This window comes from Ornithodoros turicata, unplaced genomic scaffold, assembly GCF_037126465.1.
Source record: "Ornithodoros turicata isolate Travis unplaced genomic scaffold, ASM3712646v1 Chromosome48, whole genome shotgun sequence".
NCBI classification, from domain to species: domain Eukaryota; kingdom Metazoa; phylum Arthropoda; class Arachnida; order Ixodida; family Argasidae; genus Ornithodoros; species Ornithodoros turicata.
In genome coordinates this window covers 838,430-861,055 of record NW_026999378.1, presented here as the reverse complement: position 1 = coordinate 861,055, position 22,626 = coordinate 838,430, and the positions used below count along the sequence as shown (strand labels likewise).

The window sequence follows — 22,626 nt, the reverse complement described above, 5'->3', positions numbered from 1 at the left end:
CAGACGGGTAGACAGTCTGTTGACTGCAACTGGAGATACAGAGTGACAAGACAAAACATCTCCCACACTGCAATGATGAAAAGACGAAAATTTTGCCGACATAGGCACACTACGTGTAAATGAGCCCATGGTCATCCCCCTTGCCTCCCATCAGAGGTTTTCGAGGATACTGTAGGTGTGTGGTGTACAGATAAACCTATCCGTACACCACACACCTATAGTACGGATAAACCCATCCGTACACCACACACCTATAGTATCCTCGAAAACCTCTGATGGGAGGCAAGGGGGATGACCAAGGGCTCATTTACATGTAGTGTGCCTATGTCAGCAAAATTTTCGTCTTGCCACTACAAGTCTCCAGTTCCAGCCATCAGTATGCACCAGCTTGTCTCTCTTGTCAAGACCCCCAGCCTTGATAACACCTAGATGGGAACTCCCTCCTGATTGCTCAGACAACGCATCCAGGAACCTGTCGTCTGTTCCTTGGACCAAGGTATCCCCAGACCCATCTTGTGAATGACGAGTATGCCGTGAACCTCAGGCAGCTGGAAAAGACAACTCCACATGACATTTCTTTTTGTTTAGCATCATATATTGTGGGCATCTACATACCTGCCAAATTTCCCGCAGTCTTGGGAAGACAATGGCCAGAACAGAAGAACAGACACTATCCCAACCTTGGAGTTCAAAGCCTGTGCATTCCTTGCTTAGTTCCAGGGTCTCCCGCAATTTGAATGTGGAAGGTTGGCAGGTATGCAACATAGTACAACAGAAAAATGTCCGCCTTTCAGGATGAGCCCGATTCCAACTGTTAACTCCCTCCCAAACCAGCTTCCCTCAAATTTCGGCAAAATCCATTTTCTCCCAAAATGTGTTACTCTTACATTCTTCAGTAACATGCTTCCCCCCTTCATTGGCACCTCAAATGCTTCTGTTTTCAGACTTGTAAAACTTTCCTTCGGAGTTTAATTCCCACTGGATATCTGTCAATCAATCAGGGTTTTGTGTTGCCAATCAGGCCATGGCTAACTGGCATAATTGAGAGCATGTCGAGACTAGCTGAGGCGGCTGTGTTGCTTCACTTTTCCTAATGGAATTGTTGGACCAGGATTCTCTGGATCGTTCCACGGCTGTCGTCCACGCTTATGATTTATGGGGGAAAAACTTGTGTAGGCCAAAAAGCTGCTGAGAATAGTCGCCCTTTTGTATACAGCCCTTGTCCACTTTAGGTGCGACAATTTGCATAACCAACAACACCCGACTAGCACCCGAGTTTACCCTTCCGAATCTCGATGGGGGGTCATTTAAACCGAAAAATTCATTACGGTTGTAATCATATAGCAAACGGGAGAGCACTGCAGCAGGCTTACCTGTGGTCCTGGGGATTGAGTCGCCTAAAATGTTGATCATAGCGGCAGAATTGAGGCGCGTACACCACTAGAAGCTCCCTACGGAGGCAGATGTCCCTGAGTAATGGGTGTTGTGTTATGCACTGCACGGCGGCACTGTTGCACATTTCTACAACCCTGGCAACAAAATGGCAACACAGGCGCTCGTCGGGCTCCTGTGGGTCGCAGACTCCACACAGACACCTGCCGATTTCAACATTCTAAACTGTTTCGCACATCCGACGGCAACCATGCAAAGAGATACGTCACCTAAAAATGTCATCCCGCGGGTTAGCCGCAGCCACATCTCGTGGATGGTCGGCGGGTTCCAGAGGCATTGGGTCCGTAGAGTATGGGACATCATCCAGCATTAACTCGTCGCCGCTACCGCTAACATGTTCGTCAGAATCTCCCCCAGACAGAGAAACACCACTCTCGTTTTCCGACTCCATGTTTGCTCCCTTCGCTTCGCGATCGCCAAACAGGCGCGCGGCTCGCATTTGCCCAGGGCGCACGCTGATTGGCCTTATCCGGGTGACGTTTGCTCCCACTTTCAGAGGTGCGAGGGCGCAAGCATTCCGGTTTCTTTTTCATCGGATTGCGCGAAAAGTACGCCGCGGATCGAAATGGTGTTTTCGGGCCCACTTAAGTGGTCGGCAAGGAATTAGAATTCGCATGAGTTTCGAAATTGACCTCGGAGAATACGACTGTCCCTTTAATACTCGTTCGCCTTCAACGCACCGAGAATTGACATTGCAGTTCAGAAATCTCAAAATCGAAACTAAGCGGCAACCTGGATACGTCCGCCATGTTGGAGTTTAGATGCGCCACCTACAGGTCATGAAAAACGCGAATAACGCCAGGAAAGAGGAATAACGACGAAGAAGTGTGGACTGCTCGACGTACTCTGCGCGCTTCCCGCGTAGCTGATGAAACGCACAGGTCCAAATTATGGCGGACGCGCCCAGCTTGGAGGCGGTTTGCGCGTTGCACACCAGATGAAGTTCACTTATGAAAAGGGTCTATTTGGGACATCTCAAATAGGACTAATGGTTTAGCGGTTTGATGGGACCACTAGGACTTAAGGGTCTAATGGCCTGATGTCAGCTGTACAAAAGTAAAAAAAGTAAGAAACACAATGTGTTTCTTTCTGTCTTTTCCGACCCCCTTCATGACAAAATTTCATTTCTGTTGCTTCAATTCTTACATTTGTTTCCAATACTTTTCAAAATGTACAATGCGCGCAGCGTTTGAAGACGTGAACAGAAAAAGTAAATAAAATAAAATAAAATAAACGCTCTCCAGAACTGAACGACCTAAACGTCACATAGGATGGCAGTGTCCATGTCGTTTGTCGCGTTGGCATCAAACTGGAAGTGGATGCATACTGCACATATACTATACTTATAGATCGTCTTCCGTGATTTTGCGAATCCGATATCCCAGCTTCCTGCCGAGGTTAAACACAAGGGGTGAGGTGTTAATTTACTCATACACGCAACATTGACGCGAGGAATGGCTTGGGGTATGAACAAGGCTACCACAACGTCTCTGTTTCTTACTTATTTTGGTTTAGACATTCTGTAGTTCCATCGAGAATCGTTCTTTCAATCGCGCAATCGTGCGTCTTTTTCTCTCTCGCAACACTCCATTCCATCAGAGAATTCCGTCAAGACTAGGAAATTTTTTGAAACTGCGGACACTCAACATCCGGCGGAAAGCGACGTCCTTATGGTACTCACAACACTTTATGGTACTCGCTGGTAAAAATTGGCTGCTCGGTATTTCGTACTTAAAAGCGACAAAAACCCCGTGCCTGGCAACAAACAAAAGGGCGACTCAACCGACAGCACAGATTGGGGAACAAGATTGTTATTGACAAACCTGCCTCTTAAATAACCTGAGAGAGAAACGCCCTCTTCTGCAAAGTTGCCCTTTTACTCCCTCAACCCTGTCTAGTGCCTCTATCTTTTCGAAAGTGTAGGACTTAGAAGTTGTTAACAGGAGGGGCTCTTGATAAGTATTGTGCTTTCGAAAAGATAAAGTTACTAGGCAGGCTTGACGGTGTAAAAGGGTAACCTTGCCCAAACACCCAAACATGTGTTTTCTGTGGGTGTACCCCATCACTTAGTCTAATCAGCTTAATTGAGCTCAAGAATTTGCCACGAACAAGTAACGTTTTTTTGCGTTATTTTGAAAGCCCATGCCACAACACATCGTTTCAGTTAGAAATACAAGATCTTTCACAATATGTTTCCACAAAAAGTTGACACAGGAAAACACCAAATCAACCACACACACAAAAAAAGAAAGAAAACGTCCCTCATCAAGGCGCGCTCGTTCAAGTTGTCCCGCCTGAGGTATGTGGTGAAGGAAGGACAACAGAAAGCAGTATACAAACAGACAAACACCTATGTCGTGATTATCAGGTGCCTGCGAACGGATAACATTGCGAAGACATAATGCATGATTGGTATTGGTGATGCTTCCGCCCCCTTTTTCTCTTTTCTTTCTTTTTTCCGTGCTGTTTTAACGCGCGGTGGGATCTTGGGGGCGCTGCCGATCCCAAATACGAAGGCGTAGTGAAAGGACGACGACTTTCTCGTCCAACCTGATCAACAGCTGCTTAACTCTGTGCCGTTCGTTTGTTTCTGCAGCACATCGTTGATTTTGCCACGCGGGAATAGGCAGTGGTCACTGATTCAACGTGCCAGAACGATAAAAAGAACCACCAGGTACACAAAACACAGGAGTAAAAAGCGGGACTGTTGTACTTAAAATGGGGGAAAAGGGGGGAAACTACACTTAACGTTTCGAGCGGACGTTCTTCATCAGAAAAAAAGGGGGAACAGGAAGCTTGTGCCGGAGGATGTTAAACATACTAGTAACATCCTCCGACACTAGCTTCCTGTTCCTCCTTTTTTCTTATGAAGAGCGTCAGCTCGAAACGTTTTTCCCAAGTATAGTTTTCTCCCTTTTTAAATACACCAGTCCCGGTTTTTACTCCTGTCACTCATTCAAAATCTGCACTGCAAAATATAGAAAATTCTGGCATGTGGGGCTCATCCACACCCCTGGTGACGTAAGGTTTAATTGGCTTACCACCTTGTGTACGAAGCAGGGCACATGCTTGTTCTTCAGTGGGCTCCAAGCCAATGTGGTATCGTGGGGAATGAACAGGCCGACAGGGCCGCAGAAGCAGCTCTTTCGTCTCCGAGACGGACGAGTATTGCGCTGCTGAGAGGAGACCGCCGTCCCATACTTGGACATCTCGTGGCAGCCCTAAATTCCTGCCAAAGGACAACTGACATTCTCTGCCCACCTATGCTGAGAAGAGTTGATCGCATGCCGCGTAACACCTCTCGTCAAGATGCTCCATTAGTTCATCGGATACAACTCGATGTGGCTTTTACAGCTCAGTGACGTTACCACATGAGACAAGTTCACTCTCCCAAATGTTGTCACGGCGGTGCAACACATTCTTCTTCATTGCCCGCACTACGAACCTTCTCGAACCGTGCCCTCTTAACAAGGCTCTTAATAAGTTGGGAGTGTCGCCCTCTCACTCTATCAAAATTGCTTGTTCCCTGGCGAAATCACCAACGCTCTGCCCTCAAAGGTCGACATCTTGACCTTTTTTGACCACATCAGCATTGGGGTAGTGTATCCCACCTGGCGATGGAACTCCCCATTGATCATCTCAGAATAAAGTTGTTGTTGTCCATTTCAACAGCCAACACCCGAATCTCGAAAAACGAAACAGGGTAATTTCACGCTGGATCTGGCAGGGTGGTCCCATCGACCTCTCCATTTTGTTTTTCTTTCAAACGTTAAAGCCTTGTCCCTAGGAGGCATATTGGCGCTGAAAGTACTTAAAAATAACAGGTGGTTATTTTTTAATTATCATTCAGATGTGGGCATTTAAACCACTGCGCTTCCTACGAAGTTTGACGCCACGTATCTTGATAAGTATTCAATATATTCAGCTGAATTTTTTTCGCACATTGTCAGGTGTGGGTTGCATTGCATTGAAGATTGTAAGGATTGCCTTCAAGGAGATAGAAAATCGCAGAGTTGCCTCATTTGTAAAATATGGTGCTTTTTGGAAACCTCAGTATTGGAAACCTCAGAAGTAATCTACATTATTGTGTTCGTGTCACGCACCCAACGGAGGCGTTCAGACAGCGCACCCAACGATCTTTTTGTGAGGGGTGTCGACCGAAAATGCCTATATTCGGCGGCGTGCATCCCATTTATTCTCACTCGTGATATCGTTCATATTTCTCACAAACGTTCGCCATCTCGACTCACATACACATAAAAATGCTTCAAACAAGGTCCAAGTTACGTGGCGAATGACGTTGCGCTATGAACGTAACTTCGCCCGCCTCTGAAGCAATTTTTTTCTTATGTATGTAAATTGTATGTTTTGTAAATGTATTCTTTTGTCTCGACAAAAGGGTTCGACTTGTGTACACCTGGACCTACGTCTGAAATATGTCCAACATAATTATGCGCAGTTTAGCCTGGCTAGTCGCAGCTGTGTTTCCCGAGAGTAAACAAGAGGAAATTAGGGAGAAGTACACACTTCGATGTACGGACATGCTCAGCGTGCGAGGAACCAAACGCCGAGGAATTTTATTCTGCTCACGTTTTCTATCGGACGGATTATTATAGCGGTTAGACGCTAGCGTACGCTATGCGTTTGGAGTTAGCGGCACACTCCACTTTGGTGGCGCACGGACAGTATTTGTACGGCGTTGCCGCACGCTACGCACGATGTAAAACCTACACAATGCATGCTTTCAATAGCTTAGCCAAGTGAATCCATACACTGCAATGGCATTGGTGTCGTGTCTCTCTCTTTGTGTGAGCTTTGCAAACCGCATGTCTCAAGTCCTGTTGCGTGCCACGAAAGCGGAACGCAAGCGAGCCTTTGTACCCGCGAATGAATTCGAGAACTATCGTACGTATGCAAGCCGCCAACAATTAGGTTGCATTCGACGCACGGTAGCAACGTTAATGCCTCGTGTACGCAAGACGTCAAAGAAAAGATGCCATTCTTGCACTGTACCTTTAAGATTACTTTTCTTCAACTTCCGCAGGGCCTGTTTGTGTTTGAGTGCCAGAGAACAATTCCTTGGAGTAGAGTGTTCCGACGCATTCTAAAGCTTCATCGAAGGTACGACTTCATGTACGTCTACGTGTCGGACACGACTCTCGAAAAGTATTTCGTCCGAGCAACGCACGGGAAATTCAAAAAGCAACAAGCGTACGCTGTGCCGCCGGCCCCAGCAGCACGGAGGAGGTCATCGCAAGAAAGTGGACCGCTTTCTACAAGGCGGGGATCCGTTGCCTCATTGTCAACGCTACGCACCGGAAGCCCAAAGAAGACATTGGAAGCAGCCAAGTCCGCAATGGATACAGCCAAGATATAAATACATTTTGTTTGCTATATTTATGCGTATGTGTTTGCTCATTCGCCATAGAACGAAGAAAACGTCGAGAGAAGGAGAGAGGGATGACCCGGAATGCATTAGATAGCAAGAAGTTGTACCAGTAGAAAGTAGATGTAGTCGAAACGAAAAACCAGCTCTGTACGCTGTGTACAAACTAGCGAAGCAATATATGGTACCATGAAGATCGCATAGCGTCAATCGCCACCGTGTAAATCTGACATCTAACCGAATGTGTCGGCCTAATAGTTTCTGTACCGTTATAAGAAAACTTCAATATTTCTGAAACACGAACGGGAGGACACGACGGACATCGCTAAACATGTGAACATGTGTACGTAATTTTATTAGAGACAGTGGGTTTTTAAACGCCTTAAAGGAAACCCTTTTTTGAAAACAGAATCCTTCGGAACAGAATACAAGGTTAAAACCTTTTAACAACGGTTTGGCGCATTATAGCCTTTGTCGCTGCTGCGCCATCAAAATGCTCATCATCATCATCAAGGCTACCAAGTACCGACAACAACAGGACTCCACATTTTTTCCAATTAAGTCCTCCTCCTCACAATATTCTCTGTTATGTCCTATTAAAAACGAACTACAACTCAAAATATTCCAAAGACCGCCCGTGTCGCCCACTTGCCATAAAGGCTGCTAAGTAGCGAAACAACAACAACAGGAAGAACCAGCAGAACCAAAAGAAGCACACGAAGACGACGACGACAACGAAGAAGAAGAAGAAGACGGAAAGAAGCAGCAGAAGGAGAAGCATAGAAAAAAAGGACTGCGATTCCACGCTGCTTCGACAATCCAGTTTTGCATTTTTTGACATTCTCCTCCTTGTTTTTCGTGATTCAGTTGTTCGCCATTTCGACGCGTGGAAGCCTCGAAATAGAAAATACAAGTATGGGGGTATAATTGCGTCTGGTAAAATGCGTTTCTACATCCTCAGCATATTCTCCGTTATTTCTTATTTAAAACGAACTACAACTCAAAGTATTCAAAAAAGCGCCTGCGTCGCCCACTTGCCATAAAGGCTGCTAAGTACCGACAACAACAGCACGCCATTTTTTCAAATTAATTGAAGTAAGCCCTCCTCCTCACCATATTCTCCGTTATGTCTTATTAAAAACTAACTACAAGTCAAAGTATTCAAAAAAGCGTCTGCGTCGCCCACTTGCCATAAAGGCTACCAAGTACCGACAACAACAGGACGCCATTTTATTTCAAATTAGTTGAAGTAAGTCCTCCTCCTCACCATATTCTCCGTTATGTCTTATTAAAAACGAACTACAAGTCAAAGTATTCAAAAAAGCGCCTGCGTCGCCCACTTGCCATAAAGGCTACCAAGTACCGACAACAGGACGCCATTTTATTTCAAATTAGTTGAAGTAAGTCCTCCCCCTCACCATATTCTCCGTTATGTCTTATTAAAAACGAACTATAACTCAAAGTATTCAAAAAAGCGCCTGCGTCGCCCACTTGCCATCAAGTCTACCAATACCGACAACAACAGGACGCCATTTTATTTCAAATTAGTTGAAGTAAGTCCTCCTCCTCACCATATTCTCCGTTATGTCTTATTAAAAACGAACTATAACTCAAAGTATTCAAAAAAGCGCCTGCGTCGCCCACTTGCCATAAAGGCTACCAATACCGACAACAAGAGGACGCCATTTTATTTCAAATTAGTTGAAGTAAGTCCTCCTCCTCACCATATTCTCCGTTATGTCTTATTAAAAACGAACTACAACTCAAAGTATTCAAAAAAGCGCCTGCGTCGCCCACTTGCCATAAAGGCTACCAATACCGACAACAACAGGACGCCATTTTATTTCAAATTAGTTGAAGTAAGTCCTCCTCCTCACCATATTCTCCGTTATGTCTTATTAAAAACGAGCTATAACTCAAAGTATTCAAAAAAGCGCCTGCGTCGCCCACTTGCCATAAAGTCTACCAATACCGACAACAACAGGACGCCATTTTTTTCAAATTATTTGAAGCAAGTCCTCCTCCTCACCATATTCTCCATTATGTCTTATTAAAAGCGAACTACAACTCAAAGTATTCAAAAAAGCGCCTGCGTCGCCCACTTGACATAAAGGCTACCAATACCGACAACAACAGGACGCCATTTTATTTCAAATTAGTTGAAGTAAGTCCTCCTCCTCACCATATTCTCCGTTAAGTCTCATTAAAAACGAACTACAACTCAAAGTATTCAAAAAGCGCCTGCGTCGCCCACTTGCCATAAAGGCTACCAAGTACCGACAACAACAGGACGCCATTTTTTTTCAAATCAGTTGAGGTAAGTCCTCCTCCTCACCATATTCTCCGTTATGTCTTATTAAAAACGAACTACAAGTCAAAGTATTCAAAAAAGCGCCTGCGTCGCCCACTTGCCATAAAGGCTACCAAGTACCGACAACAACAGGACGCCATTTTATTTCAAATTAGTTGAAGTAAGTCCTCCTCCTTACCATATTCTCCGTTATGTCTTATTAAAAACGAACTAAAACTCAAAGTATTCAAAAAAGCGCCTGCGTCGCCCACTTGCCATAAAGGCTACCAATACCGACAACAACAGGACGCCATTTTTTTCAAATTATTTGAAGCAAGTCCTCCTCCTCACCATATTCTCCATTATGTCTTATTAAAAGCGAACTACAGCTCAAAGTATTCAAAAAAGCGCCTGCGTCGCCCATTTGCAATAAAGGCTGCCAAGTACCGACAACAACAGGACGCCATTTTTTTTCAAATTAATTGAAGCAAGTCCTCCTCCTTACCATATTCTCCGTTAAGTCTTATTAAAAACGAACTACAAGTCAAAGTATTCAAAAAAGCACCTGCGTCGCCCACTTGCCATAAAGGCTGCCAAGTACCGACAACAACAGGACGCCATTTTTTTTTAAATTATTTGAAGTAACTCCTCTTCCTCACCGTATTCTCCGTTATGTCTTATTAAAAACGAACTACAACTCAAAGTATTCAAAAAAGCGCCTGCGTCGCCCACTTGCCATAAAGGCTACCAAGTACCGACAACAACAGGACGCCATTTTTTTCAAATTATTTGAAGTAAGTCCTCCTCCTCACCGTATTCTCCGTTATGTTTTATTAAAAACGAACTATAACTCAAAGTATTCAAAAAAGCGCCTGCGTCGCCCACTTGCCATAAAGGCTACCAATAACGACAACAACAGGACGCCATTTTATTTCAAATTAGTTGAAGTAAGTCCTCCTCCTCACCGTATTCTCCGTTATGTCTTATTAAAAACGAACTATAACTCAAAGTATTCAAAAAAGCGCCTGCGTCGCCCACTTGCCATAAAGGCTACCAAGTACCGACAACAACAGGACGCCATTTTATTTCAAATTAGTTGAAGTAAGTCCTCCTCCTCACCGTATTCTCCGTTATGTCTTATTAAAAACGAACTATAACTCAAAGTATTCAAAAAAGCGCCTGCGTCGCCCACTTGCCATAAAGGCTACCAAGTACCGACAACAGCAGGACGCTATTTTATTTCAAATTAGTTGAAGTAAGTCCTCCTCCTCACCGTGTTCTCCGTTATGTCTTATTAAAAACGAACTATAACTCAAAGTATTCAAAAAAGCGCCTGCGTCGCCCACTTGCCATAAAGGCTACCAATAACGACAACAACAGGACGCCATTTTTTTTTTCAAATTATTTGAAGTATGTCCTCCTCCTCACCATATTCTCCGTTATGTCTTATTAAAAGCGAACTACAACTCAAACTATTCAAAAAAGCGCCTGCCTCGCCCACTTGCCATAAAGGCTACCAATACCGACAACAACAGGACGCCATTTTTTTTCGAATTAATTGAAGCAAGTCCTCCTCCTCACCATATTCTCCGTTATGTCTTATTAAAAAGGAACTATAACTCAAAGTATTCAAAAAAGCGCCTGCGTCGCCCACTTGCCATAAAGGCTACCAATACCGACAACAACAGCACGCCATTTTTTCAAATTATTTGAAGTATGTCCTCCTCCTCACCACATTCTCCGTTATGTCTTATTAAAAACGAACTACAACTCAAAGTATTCAAAAAAGCGCCTGCGTCGCCCACTTGCCATAAAGGCTACCAATACCGACAACAACAGGACGCCATTTTATTTCAAATTAGTTGAAGTAAGTCCTCCTCCTCACCATATTCTCCGTTATGTCTTATTAAAAACGAACTATAACTCAAAGTATTCAAAAAAGCGCCTGCGTCGCCCACTTGCCATAAAGTCTACCAATACCACAACAACAGGACGCCATTTTTTTCAAATTATTTGAAGCAAGTCCTCCTCCTCACCATATTCTCCATTATGTCTTATTAAAAGCGAACTACAACTCAAAGTATTCAAAAAAGCGCCTGCGTCGCCCACTTGCCATAAAGGCTACCAATACCGACAACAGCAGGACGCCATTTTATTTCAAATTAGTTGAAGTAAGTCCTCCTCCTCACCATATTCTCCGTTATGTCTTATTAAAAACGAACTATAACTCAAAGTATTCAAAAAAGCGTCTGCGTCGCCCACTTGCCATAAAGGCTACCAAGTACCGACAACACCAGGACGCCATTTTTTTCAAATTAATTGAAGCAAGTCCTCCTCCTTACCATATTCTCCGTTATGTCTTGTTAAAAACGAACTACAACTGAAAGTATTCAAAAAAGCGCCTGCGTCGCCCACTTGCAATAAAGGCTACCAAATACCGACAACAACAGGACGCCATTTTTTTTTCAAATTAATTGAAGCAAGTCCTCCTCCTCACCATATTCTCCGTTATGTCTTATTAAAAACGAACTACAACTCAAAGTATTCAAAAAGCGCCTGCATCGCCCACTTGCCATAGAGGCTACCAAGTACCGACAACAACAGGACGCCATTTTTTTTTAAATTAATTGAAGTATGTCCTTCTCCTTACCATATTCTCCGTTATGTCTTATTAAAAACGAACTACAACTCAACGTATTTCAAAGAGAGAGCACTTGTTATAAAGGCTACGAGGTAACAACAGCGAGAAGAAATAGAAGAGGAGGAGGAGGAGCAGAAGAAGAAAACGAACCTACGCTCAGTCGAACGACGAGCAGTCGGAGCCACGTCCACGTTTTGAAGACGTCTAAGAAGCAGGATTGAGTCTGAACCATTTTATCCTGGCAAAACTACTAGCAGCGGACAAAATTGCGCGCTACTCCTCTCACCTTAATACTCTGGTTACTTATGAAAGGAGTGGAAAACTCCCGCGACGACTGCAGATTCGTAAGATATCTACGTTTCCTCTTTACCCAAACCTTGAAAAGGAATGGCTATCAACCCTGCACAATACGTCCCTAGCCCTAACCAAAATACTAATTACCCAGTGTCAAAATACAATCAATTCGCTGTCAGAAGAGACAAACACACTCTCAAACGCAACCACCTTATCTGAGTCAAATAGAGTAGAACTAGACGAGTTCTTTCAAAAGAAACGAGTGAGCCTGAAACTACAGAAAGAAAAAAAGCTCACTCGGGATAACATACAACATTGTACCGCCGATAACACAGACTCAATCGTGCCCAATTTCTTGTCCTCTTCTGCCGTAGCCTCAAACCGTAATGCAGCACGTCCCTAAAAACACAGCTAAATAATTCCCCTCCAATGCGTGATGCCGACCAACTACCGAAAGATCGTAACATTATCAACCTTTGCTCCCGTGAACTTGATCCGATCGTTCCCTACTTGGTAAACGATTATCGTTCTGCCCTAATGATGCAAGAGTGGATGAATACCAGTTACATTTAGATCTTGATAACTTTGCCCGGAGACTACGGCTTGCAGAATATTTTCATGAAAAGACAGAGTCGAACAGTACTCTGTTTCGTATAAAACCAAAGTTCACTCCAGAACCTAACCGAGATAAAACCATTGACTTGTACATTAAACCAGTGCAGAAGGATATCTTCCGTGCACATCAGGACAGCGCCAAACGCAAACTGAGGTATAACCTCACAAAGCAGGAGCAAGAAAGCTTGTCGGCATTAGAGAACGACAAAGATATCGTAATTAAGAGGGCAGATAAAGGAGGCGCGATAGTTGTAATGGATAAACAATCATACGTTACAGGAGGCCTCCGCAAACTTCAGTGCGCGGAATTTTACAGACCTCTGGAAACTGACCCCGCCCCCGAAATTAGTGCCAATGTAACCAAAGTCCTACCCAGGCCAAAAACGCTAAAAAGATTGACGAGAGCCTGTACCAGTATTTACTCCCAAAGGACCCTAGGCATGGTAGATTTTACATGCTCCCCAAGATACATAAGCCGGGCAACCCCGGAAGGCTGATTGTTTCCTGTAACGGCACAGCCACTCAGAATCTATCATCTTTTGTGGATCATCTCCTCAAGGCCATCCCGTCTAAATTCAACTCATACGTTAAGGACACCAACCATTTCCTTCAAGATATACGTAAAATAAACGTTCCCCATAACTGTCTCTTAGGAACTCCATAGACGTCACTTCCCTGTATACTAACATTCCCCACTCAGACGGAATAGCAGCAGCAGCAGAGTATGCATTTAAGAATCAACCCGATCAGGGTTATGATACGTCCGTCCTCACGGAACTCCTGAATCTGATTCTAACATGCAATAACTTCGAATTTGACGACAAACACTACATACAGGTCAATGGTACAGCAATGGGAACAAAAATGGCCCCGAACTATGCAAATATCTTCATGGCATCCTTGGAGGAACAGTTCCTCAGAAATTGTGCACTGAAGCCGCTCCTATATAAGTGATTCCTAGATGGTATATTCATTATTTGGCCCCACTCCGAATGCGACCTTCAGTTGTTTGTTAACGATTTTAACCAAGTGCATCCCCCCCCCCCAGTATTAAATTTACATTCAATTACTCCTCCTCAGTTGTTAATTTTCTGGATGTGGAAGTTAAACTACATAATGGAACCATAACCACCAGTCTGTATCGAAAGCCTACTGACTCCCAACGGTATCTATCGTTCCAGAGTTGCCACCCTAAACACACTAAGCTAGCTTATCCCTTATATCCCTTATAGTGAAGCGCTGCGCTACCGGAGAATATGTTCTAACGATGATGAACTAGACAATCATCTTGAGAGCCTTGAAGAAATATTCGCAGATAGAAAATATCCTAATCAGGTCGTAAAAGATGCCATAGCCAGAGCTAGATCAACCGATCAGGTGAACCTATTCCAAAGACAGCCCCGAGCCGATAACAATTCTTCAGTAAACCTCACTATTAGCTTCAACGGTTACGCCCTGGACATAAATCGTATACTTAAACGGCACTATGCAATCCTCAACCAATCTGATCGTATGAGTCAGGTTTTTCCGGAACCACTCCGTGTTACTTATCGCCGAGCAATGAATATACAAGATAGACTTTTGAACGCCAAGTTAAACAAGCCGTCGGAACATAACGGTTGTCAACCATGCAACGGACGCAGATGCCAGATCTGTAAATTAATGCATACTGCTACGATAGTAGAAATCACAAATTCTAACTATCGCACAAAAATTAATGGTCTATTTAACTGTAACTCTTCTAACGTCCTTTATCTCCTTCAATGTAATGAGTGCAAGGCCCAATATATCGGTCAAACAGCTACATCCTTCAGAATCCGATTCAACAACCACAGGTCTGACGTCTCAAACAAACCTAATCTGCTAGTGTCTCGACATTTTAGTAAACCCGGCCACTCAATTAACGACATAGCCATTTTCGTTCTGCAATCGGGTTTTCCATCCCAACGCCTTAGAGAACAAAGATAATCGTTCCTGATGTACAAATTTAAAAGCCAGATTAACGAGGACCCCGGCGTCCTCTCAATTATTCGCAACCTAAATTCCTAATTTTCTCAGAATACATACACTCTTTGGTATCTCTTTCGGACTCCCCAGGAGATCACTGCCCTTCGGCGAAGAACATGACTGCCTCTGATTCACTGTACCCTTTTACCTTTGTTTGACAAAGCACGTGTGCTGCCCTCTCCCCTTGTAAATATTCCTCTCTCATTCTTTGGAATTCTCTTACGTGACCATAATATCCCATTCCTATTGAAACGTCGAATACCCCCTTTTATACATTGTCCTGCAGAAGCACTGTCTCCACTTCTGATCCTTATTGAATATCTTTATTTTCCGTGGTCAACCGGTATATATATATATATATATATATATATATATATATATATATATATATTCATATTCATAAATTTTATTTCCCAAGAGACAAAAAAATAATAGCATTTCAATGCCCAAGCTTCACTTACGATGCATGCCTCAAACCAAAGCATAGATGGGTAGAAATCCAGCGAACCGGTAGAGATGTAGGAAGGGAGTTGCCTCAGGACAGAAGCCGCCGATATTTGGAACAGAGACTGTTCTTCTTCTGGGCACCGTCCTCATCATTGGCATGCTATTTAAGGGTTAGGTGTGGTTATAGCCAAATATAACCCTTTAAATAGCATGCCAATGATGAGGACGGTGCCCAGAAGAACAACAGTCTCTGTTCGAAATATCGGCGGCTTCTGTCCTGAGGCAACTCCCTTTCCTCAAACCAAAGCAGTAAGACACACGGACACTACTTCGATAGCGATTTAATACTTCCAGGAATTTCTCACTTCATTGTTGGTTATGTGCGAAATCAAGTTAAACTTAACCTTACCCTTCGTTTTGACTGAGATGCGAAAAGGACTCCTGAATCTGCTGAAGTTCGGAAGCAATAAGCTGTATCTGTTCTGTCTTGGAAAGAAAATGCTGCTGCACCATATGCCTTTCTAAGTGGTTTCGCTCTTTTTTGCTTTGTAAACTGTGCCACTCATTGTTTGTGATGAGAAATACGCTGAACAAATAAAGATGAAAAGCCACGAATGGTAGCTGGTGACCGAGGTTGAAAATATATTTTTAAAAAACACACTCACGCTGACTGGATGCTGCAAATATGCCCTCACTTCCCAAAATAAATAATTCACCAAGGTATCTGCTTGTGCTCCTGAAGCCATACTAGAAATGTCCTTGGGGGGTTTGCCGGGGAAGTTCTGAGGATGATACGCGCGGAGTCTCATTCTAACACATTTCTGACAAATTGAGGACCATTCGGGGACGTCCTAGGGATAGATTCATATTCCTGAGTAACATCCCTGGGATAGCCTGGGGAGGTCATTGTGTTCTTGGGGAACTGAACGCTACGCACTCCGAGAGCTTAATATATATGTCCACCCTTATAGTCGTATGAACTATGGCACGCCGGCGTCTGACTATTTGTCAGAGTTTGAGGTATGTTCCTTTGTGGATAACTTGTAACTCGGTACTTTTGCGCCAGGGTAACTTTGCGAAAGCAAAGTACCGGTGCCTATAAGTTCCAAGTTACTTCTACTTCTAAGTTACTTCTCGCTTTTAATTCGCTTTTCGCTCATGTCCACTTCACTGTCTGTCTTCACTAGAGCTGATAAACGTGTCCAAAAATGTATGCTCACTGTTGTGTTAAAATCGCTGTGGGTGCTTGTAGAGGACCAGGTTCCTCGTCAGAGAGACTAGTCCCTTTTGCACATGGCCCTCATTTCCTTTGGAAACATATTCAGGGCATAAATGTCTCTGTACGATGCTTCCGCTTTCCACCGGAAAAGAATCACCGAAAGAAACGTGAGGTTTGCATTCGTGCCGCTGCAGTGTTCATTGAGCTAAAGCTGACTGCATTCAACTGCAAAGCTGAAGAGGTGAATTCAACAGCAGTCACGCATTTGGACTTCGTCCGACTTCAAATTATTGCTACCTGATATCTGTTGGCGGTGTAATCATTAAATGGCAGAATATTTGATCCCTGCCGCGGCTACATGTATACGACATAAGCGTACATACAGAGCCCTCCTCGCACGTTGGCTTGTTTGACGTAGGCCTGGATGACTTGTTACGCCAAATGCATGCGATACGCTTTTGTCTCACTCATGTAAACGTGGCTATACACAGACTCCGTGGAAGTGTGGCAACCGGTACTCATGGCAGTAACTGTGCTATACCGGGCCATAGTTGAAAGTGAGTCTTCATATGAGAAATACGTAAAACAATGTTGTGGTAACCTGCAGCCAGTTGCGGAAATGCTGCATAACTGGCCTTCCTAGATAGATCAAGTCAAAAACGAGTCAACGGAGGCGTACGGAATATACAAGTGATTGCCGCTGCTGTATTCAGGCTAATTATATACAGGTTATGGCGCACATGACTTTTCAGCTGCTCTCAAGATGTACAGGGCGCTGTCATTGTTCCCGCTGCAATTCCGGAAGCAATCCAGCCTCTGTGCTCTCCACCGCGCACTTTATTTCTCGTGACCATCTCCTTGAGTGGCAAATCTAAAAACAAAAGGAACATGTCAACGTTGTGGATTAGAGGTGTCCCTGCTGAGACATAATATACAATATACAGGGTGTCTTTTTTTAGGCGATACGGATTTTTCATAAAAAAACTAAGGGCTATAGACATGCTGTTTTTACTTCTATCATCTCTGGGCCGGCGGACGTTCTCGGCCATATGGTGCTCAACCGCCAAATCACTAATTACCTAAAAATCGTTAAAGGGACTCTGACCAGAAACTGTGGGAGCTCTTTCGTACTTGTAGTGGATAAAGCACCCAACAAGGACTCTCCATGCGAAAATTCACGCATCAAAACCCCACAGTTTCTCTAAACTCGAATTTTAAACATTCGACTTCATCCGAGTGCAGCACGCCTAGCGTCAAACCGAGAAAACATACGTTTATATAGAATATCCACCCCGGCCCACCATCAAGATGACGTCAACACGGGGGCCACTCGCAACACCCACAATTGGCTCAAACGCGTCACGTGGTCACGCAATATCTGTCAATTTCCTTCATGAAATGGCATTTCTACGTTAATACGTTTTTATTATTTCTACGTTCCAGAGCCTCAAAAAGAAAAATATACCCTGCATTTATCACCTGCAACAGTTTCTACGATTTTCTTTTCAATCTGTACACGATGTTCGATATATGCTTCCGTATCCGGTCAGCTGTAATGGATGCCGTATGGCGAGCTTGCGAACTGCGAACTTGTGTGACTCCCGGTTCATCCTCTTTGTTCGTGTCATTGGGTTGGTGTTGGAGTTGATCACCATATTCTGAACGTTTCACCTATCGTTGCGGTGTACTGTTCTTGATCTGCTGCGAAGCGACGAACGGCAACGGCAGTCACTCGCCTCGGCGAACTTCTGTCTGCTGCATCTCAAAGGAGCATGGGGACCTGATGATACCTTCAACTAAAGAAACCAAATGTGCTCTCGTGTGGTCCTGACGGAAAAGTAATATCAACAAGGTTAGCACATTTATTTTTCAGTTCCAAGTCTACGTACTGAAAACCATGCAGGTGCAGTCGATCATTCTCGTAGCTGTTGTGTAACGCGTATGCTTTCTTACATATCCCACAGAACCCTCCACTTTTTCAACCAAGTTATCTTTATGAGATCCTTCTGATGGCTTCTTACTAGGCTATGCCGCTCCGAAGCATTGAGATGACGAAGCGTCGTGGTAGCTGCACCTCAGTGCCTTCGAAAGATGAATCAGTCATTCCACATTGTGCTTACTGGCTTTGTATAGAGTCTGGCAAATCCGACAGACTTGGACTGCCTTTTTCAAGAAAGTTTGAAATGTAAGTATGTGTATATTGGTTTCACATATCCACCACATATTGAGCGTGTGTATGATTGTACTTTGTATGCTACAGCGTATCAGCGTACATTATTATTCAACACGTAGTGTGGCAAACTCGACATCAGTCACACAAAGCCAACAATTGCCTTTTCTTCAATTGCTTATTTTTATCATATCATGTTTTTGTCTATATCTCAATTTACCAAGCAACAAAGTATATGATTTTAGTATAATCGTCTGATATTTAACAAGTCACAGTTTTACCATGGTTTTTGCGCACCATAGCCCGAGTTGCTTATGTGTCATTAAATTGAATCATCATCATCTTCAACTGCCATTATTCAATTGAAGTGCCAGGAGGATATAATGATATGGCGAGATATATTTTTTTGCTGTCATCCTGGAATTGCTCATTTCAGAAGAATAGTCACTGTGAAGTTTGTTTTGAATGTGAACATATTCGACACAAGTGTGTCTGGTTGGGTGAGAACTATGATAGTAACGAAAATCTCCAACCAAGTTACAGGACGGGGATACCCGACGTTTCGGAGCCAGTTCGGCTCCTTCCTCAGGGGTGACTGTAGTGGCCGTTGGCAGCAGCGTTCTTGCCGTGGTTCGAATTTCGTGATGCGCCGGATTGTTTTTCAGTCACGTGACGGAGGCCGTTGACGTATACGCTGGGTAACGCTCCAACAGATCGGTTAAGGTTTCCAGGTGTGGATTGTATATGCCAGGACTCTACAAACATTCTTTTGATTTGATTACCCTCAAGGTCGATTATGCAGGCGTTTTGAAGGTCGATAGGATGGTCTCGAACTTGACAGTATTCAGCGAGAGCGCTTCGTTCGATGTCCGACTTCCGTACATCATTCTTATGTTGCCGTAGCCTTTCGGGGAAGTTCTTTGTCTCGCCGATACATGATGCGCTGCATTTGTTGCACGGAATTTTATAGACTACACCTTGTGCTTTTTCTTTCGGTGGACGATCTTTCGGCCGCGGTATATAGTGTCCGATTGTTGAGACGGGTTTGTGAGACACACGTATTCCTTCCTTCGCTAGTATACGTGTCAGAGACTCGCTGATTCCCTTCACATATGGCATGGTGATTCGTCTAGTCTGACAGGTCTGGTCGTCAGTGTGACGTGGTCGGTTTCGGAGACCGCGAGCTTGACGACGGGCGACTCTCTGAACAAAGCTACTTGTGTATCCGTTCTTTTTTAAATCGGAAGTGATTGCTGCTTCTTCTTTTTTCCTGTCTTTCTCCGACAAACAAATCTTCTTAGCTCTCGAAAAAAGGGACGAAACCACCGAAGCCTTGTGACACGTAGGGTGATTGGAATCAAACCTTAGATATCGTCCCGTATGAGTGGGCTTCCTGTACACGGTGAACTTTAGGTCACTTCCTTCTCTCTTTACGAGTACATCGAGAAAAGGCAAAACGTTGTCCCTCTCGAGTTCCACGGTAAACTGGATGGATGGCTCGATGCGGTTTAGGCGTGCCAAAAACTCGTCAACATCGGAATTCTTCAAAATACAGAAGCAATCGTCTACGTACCGTAAGAATGTTTTCGGTTTAATATCGGGGGATTGCAGGGCCCTTTCTTCAATTGATTCCATCACCAAGTTCGCTGCGGTTACAGATATTGACGCACCCATTGCTGTTCTGGTAGTCTGCTTGTAGTACTCTCCGTTGAATGAGAAGTACGTTCCGCTGAGGCAGAAATCTAGGAGGCGGCACACTTCGTGAACACTGAGGTTGGTTCTAGTCGCCAGGTCGTTGTCCCTCTCAAGTGCCATCCTGGCAGCGTCCACTGCCAGTGGGATCGGCACGTTCGTGAAGAGAGACACAACGTCAAACGAAACGAGGCACTCGTCAGCGCTGATGGTGAGTGGTGAGACGCGCTCCACGAAGTGGGCAGAGTTTCGTACATGAGTTGGGGTGTTTCCGGTGAGCGGGGATAAAACCTTGTGTAGGTAGCAGGATAACGCCCGAAGAGGGGACGATCTGAAGTCTACAATGGGGCGAAGTGGGATACCGGGCTTGTGGATCTAAGGGAGACCATAGAAACCGGGCGCGTTACCGTTCCTGCAGTTAAGTCGTAAGTAGAGGGCTCTTGCATCTGGGTATTTCTTGAATATATCAGCAAGTATCTTATTAAGTTTAGTCTGAATCTGCGATGTCGGGTCTTTTTTGAGATTTTCATACGTACTGTTGTCAAGGAGGTCTCGGATTTTGCCATCGTAGTCCTGCCGGTCTAAGACAACCGTTGAGTTTCCCTTGTCAGCAGGCAGAATGACAATCTTCGAGTCTTCCTGGAGGCTTCGAAGTGCTTTATGCTCTTCCCTGGTTATGTTGTGACATTGCTGTTTTTGGATTTTTGACATAATTCCAATCGGTTTCAGTCTTACTTGTTCTTGAATGCTGGAATCCAGGTGTCTTATACCGTCTTCGACAGCTGCGACCATCTTTGCCAGAGGTGGTCGTGCCGTTGTAAGGTTGAAGCCGTGACCTTTCGCCAGCACACTTGTCTCGACAGGTGAGAGCTGTCCCGAAGATATGTTTTTTACAAATCCGGCGACGTCGGCGCTGGGCTGCGTCCTGTCTGCCTTCGTTAGCGACGTAAGTTTTCGGTCCTGAGATATCCGCTGTTTCTTTGCCACAGTGGAGGCACAAGTCCTGGCAAACGAGTCCAGCGAATGAAATAAGTCTGGGATGCGATGTTCGAGTTGCCGACGAATGAAAAAGAGATCAAGATCTTTTCTTCTCAATGTTGACCTGCACTCGTGGATCCGGGCAATTACCAAACGGCGTTCGGCTTGTGCCAAGATATTCTGTCCCTCCGCAGTGTGGACGAGACGTTTGATGCGTAGGCTTCGGGGGATCAAGTCCATGTCTCGGCAGTTGGTCGTAAATTGGAGGTGGGTTTTGAAGATTGAAATACTGCGAATCACATTGACGTAACGCTTCGCCAACTTTGCTGTTTCTTGGCCGTAGTCAAGGCGTAAAGACTTGAAAGTGAACATATTCGACACAAGTGTGTCTGGTTGGGTGAGAACTATGATAGTAACGAAAATCTCCAACCAAGTTACAGGACGGGGATACCCGACGTTTCGGAGCCAGTTCGGCTCCTTCCTCAGGGGTGACTGTAGTGGCCGTTGGCAGCAGCGTTCTTGCCGTGGTTCGAATTTCGTGATGCGCCGGATTGTTTTTCAGTCACGTGACGGAGGCCGTTGACGTATACGCTGGGTAACGCTCCAACAGATCGGTTAAGGTTTCCAGGTGTGGATTGTATATGCAAGAACAAGTAAGACTGAAAGCGATTGGAATTATGTCAAAAATCCAAAAACAACAATGTCACAACATAACCAGCGAAGAGCATAAAGCACTTCGAAGCCTCCAGGAAGACTCGAAGATTGTCATTCTGCCTGCTGACAAGGGAAACTCAACGGTCGTCTTAGACCGGCAGGACTACGATGGCAAAATCCGAGACCTCCTTGACAACAGTACGTATGAAAATCTCAAAAAAGACCCGACATCGCAGATTCAGACTAAGCTTAATAAGATACTTGCTGATATATTCAAGAAATACCCAGATGCAAGAGCCCTCTACTTACGACTTATCTGCAGGAACGGTAACGCGCCCGGTTTCTATGGTCTCCCTAAGATCCACAAGCCCGGTATCCCACTTCGCCCCATTGTAGACTTCAGATCGTCCCCTCTTCGGGCGTTATCCTGCTACCTACACAAGGTTTTATCCCCGCTCACCGGAAACACCCCAACTCATGTACGAAACTCTGCCCACTTCGTGGAGCGCGTCTCACCTCTCACCATCAGCGCTGACGAGTGCCTCGTTTCGTTTGACGTTGTGTCTCTCTTCACGAACGTGCCGGTCCCACTGGCAGTGGACGCTGCCAGGATGGCACTTGAGAGGGACAACGACCTGGCGACTAGAACCAACCTCAGTGTTCACGAAGTGTGCCGCCTCCTAGATTTCTGCCTCAGCGGAACGTACTTCTCATTCAACGGAGAGTACTACAAGCAGACTACCAGAACAGCAATGGGTGCGTCAATATCTGTAACCGCAGC

The 22,626-nt window shown here is 44.7% G+C and overlaps 2 protein-coding genes across 2 annotated transcripts in view; one reads left to right on the top strand and one right to left on the bottom strand.

The window, feature by feature from the left end:
* LOC135374227 (ATP-binding cassette sub-family A member 7-like) overlaps positions 1-6,848 on the top strand; it is a 184,035-nt gene extending 177,187 nt beyond the window's left edge. The window contains exon 25 of the mRNA XM_064607232.1: positions 6,497-6,848. Within this exon, the coding sequence (XP_064463302.1) occupies positions 6,497-6,829 (333 nt within the window). The 3' untranslated portion in view covers positions 6,830-6,848. The remainder of the gene's footprint in view (positions 1-6,496) is intronic.
* Positions 6,849-17,109: 10,261 nt separating this feature from the next.
* Positions 17,110-21,563, bottom strand: LOC135374214 (uncharacterized). The gene is made up of 3 exons (XM_064607211.1): positions 20,621-21,563; positions 19,304-20,551; positions 17,110-17,222 (listed from the first exon to the last, which is right to left on the bottom strand). The coding sequence occupies exons 1-3, from the start codon at positions 21,561-21,563 to the stop codon at positions 17,110-17,112; spliced, it is 2,304 nt and encodes a 767-aa protein (XP_064463281.1).
* Between the last annotated feature and the right edge of the window lie 1,063 nt (positions 21,564-22,626).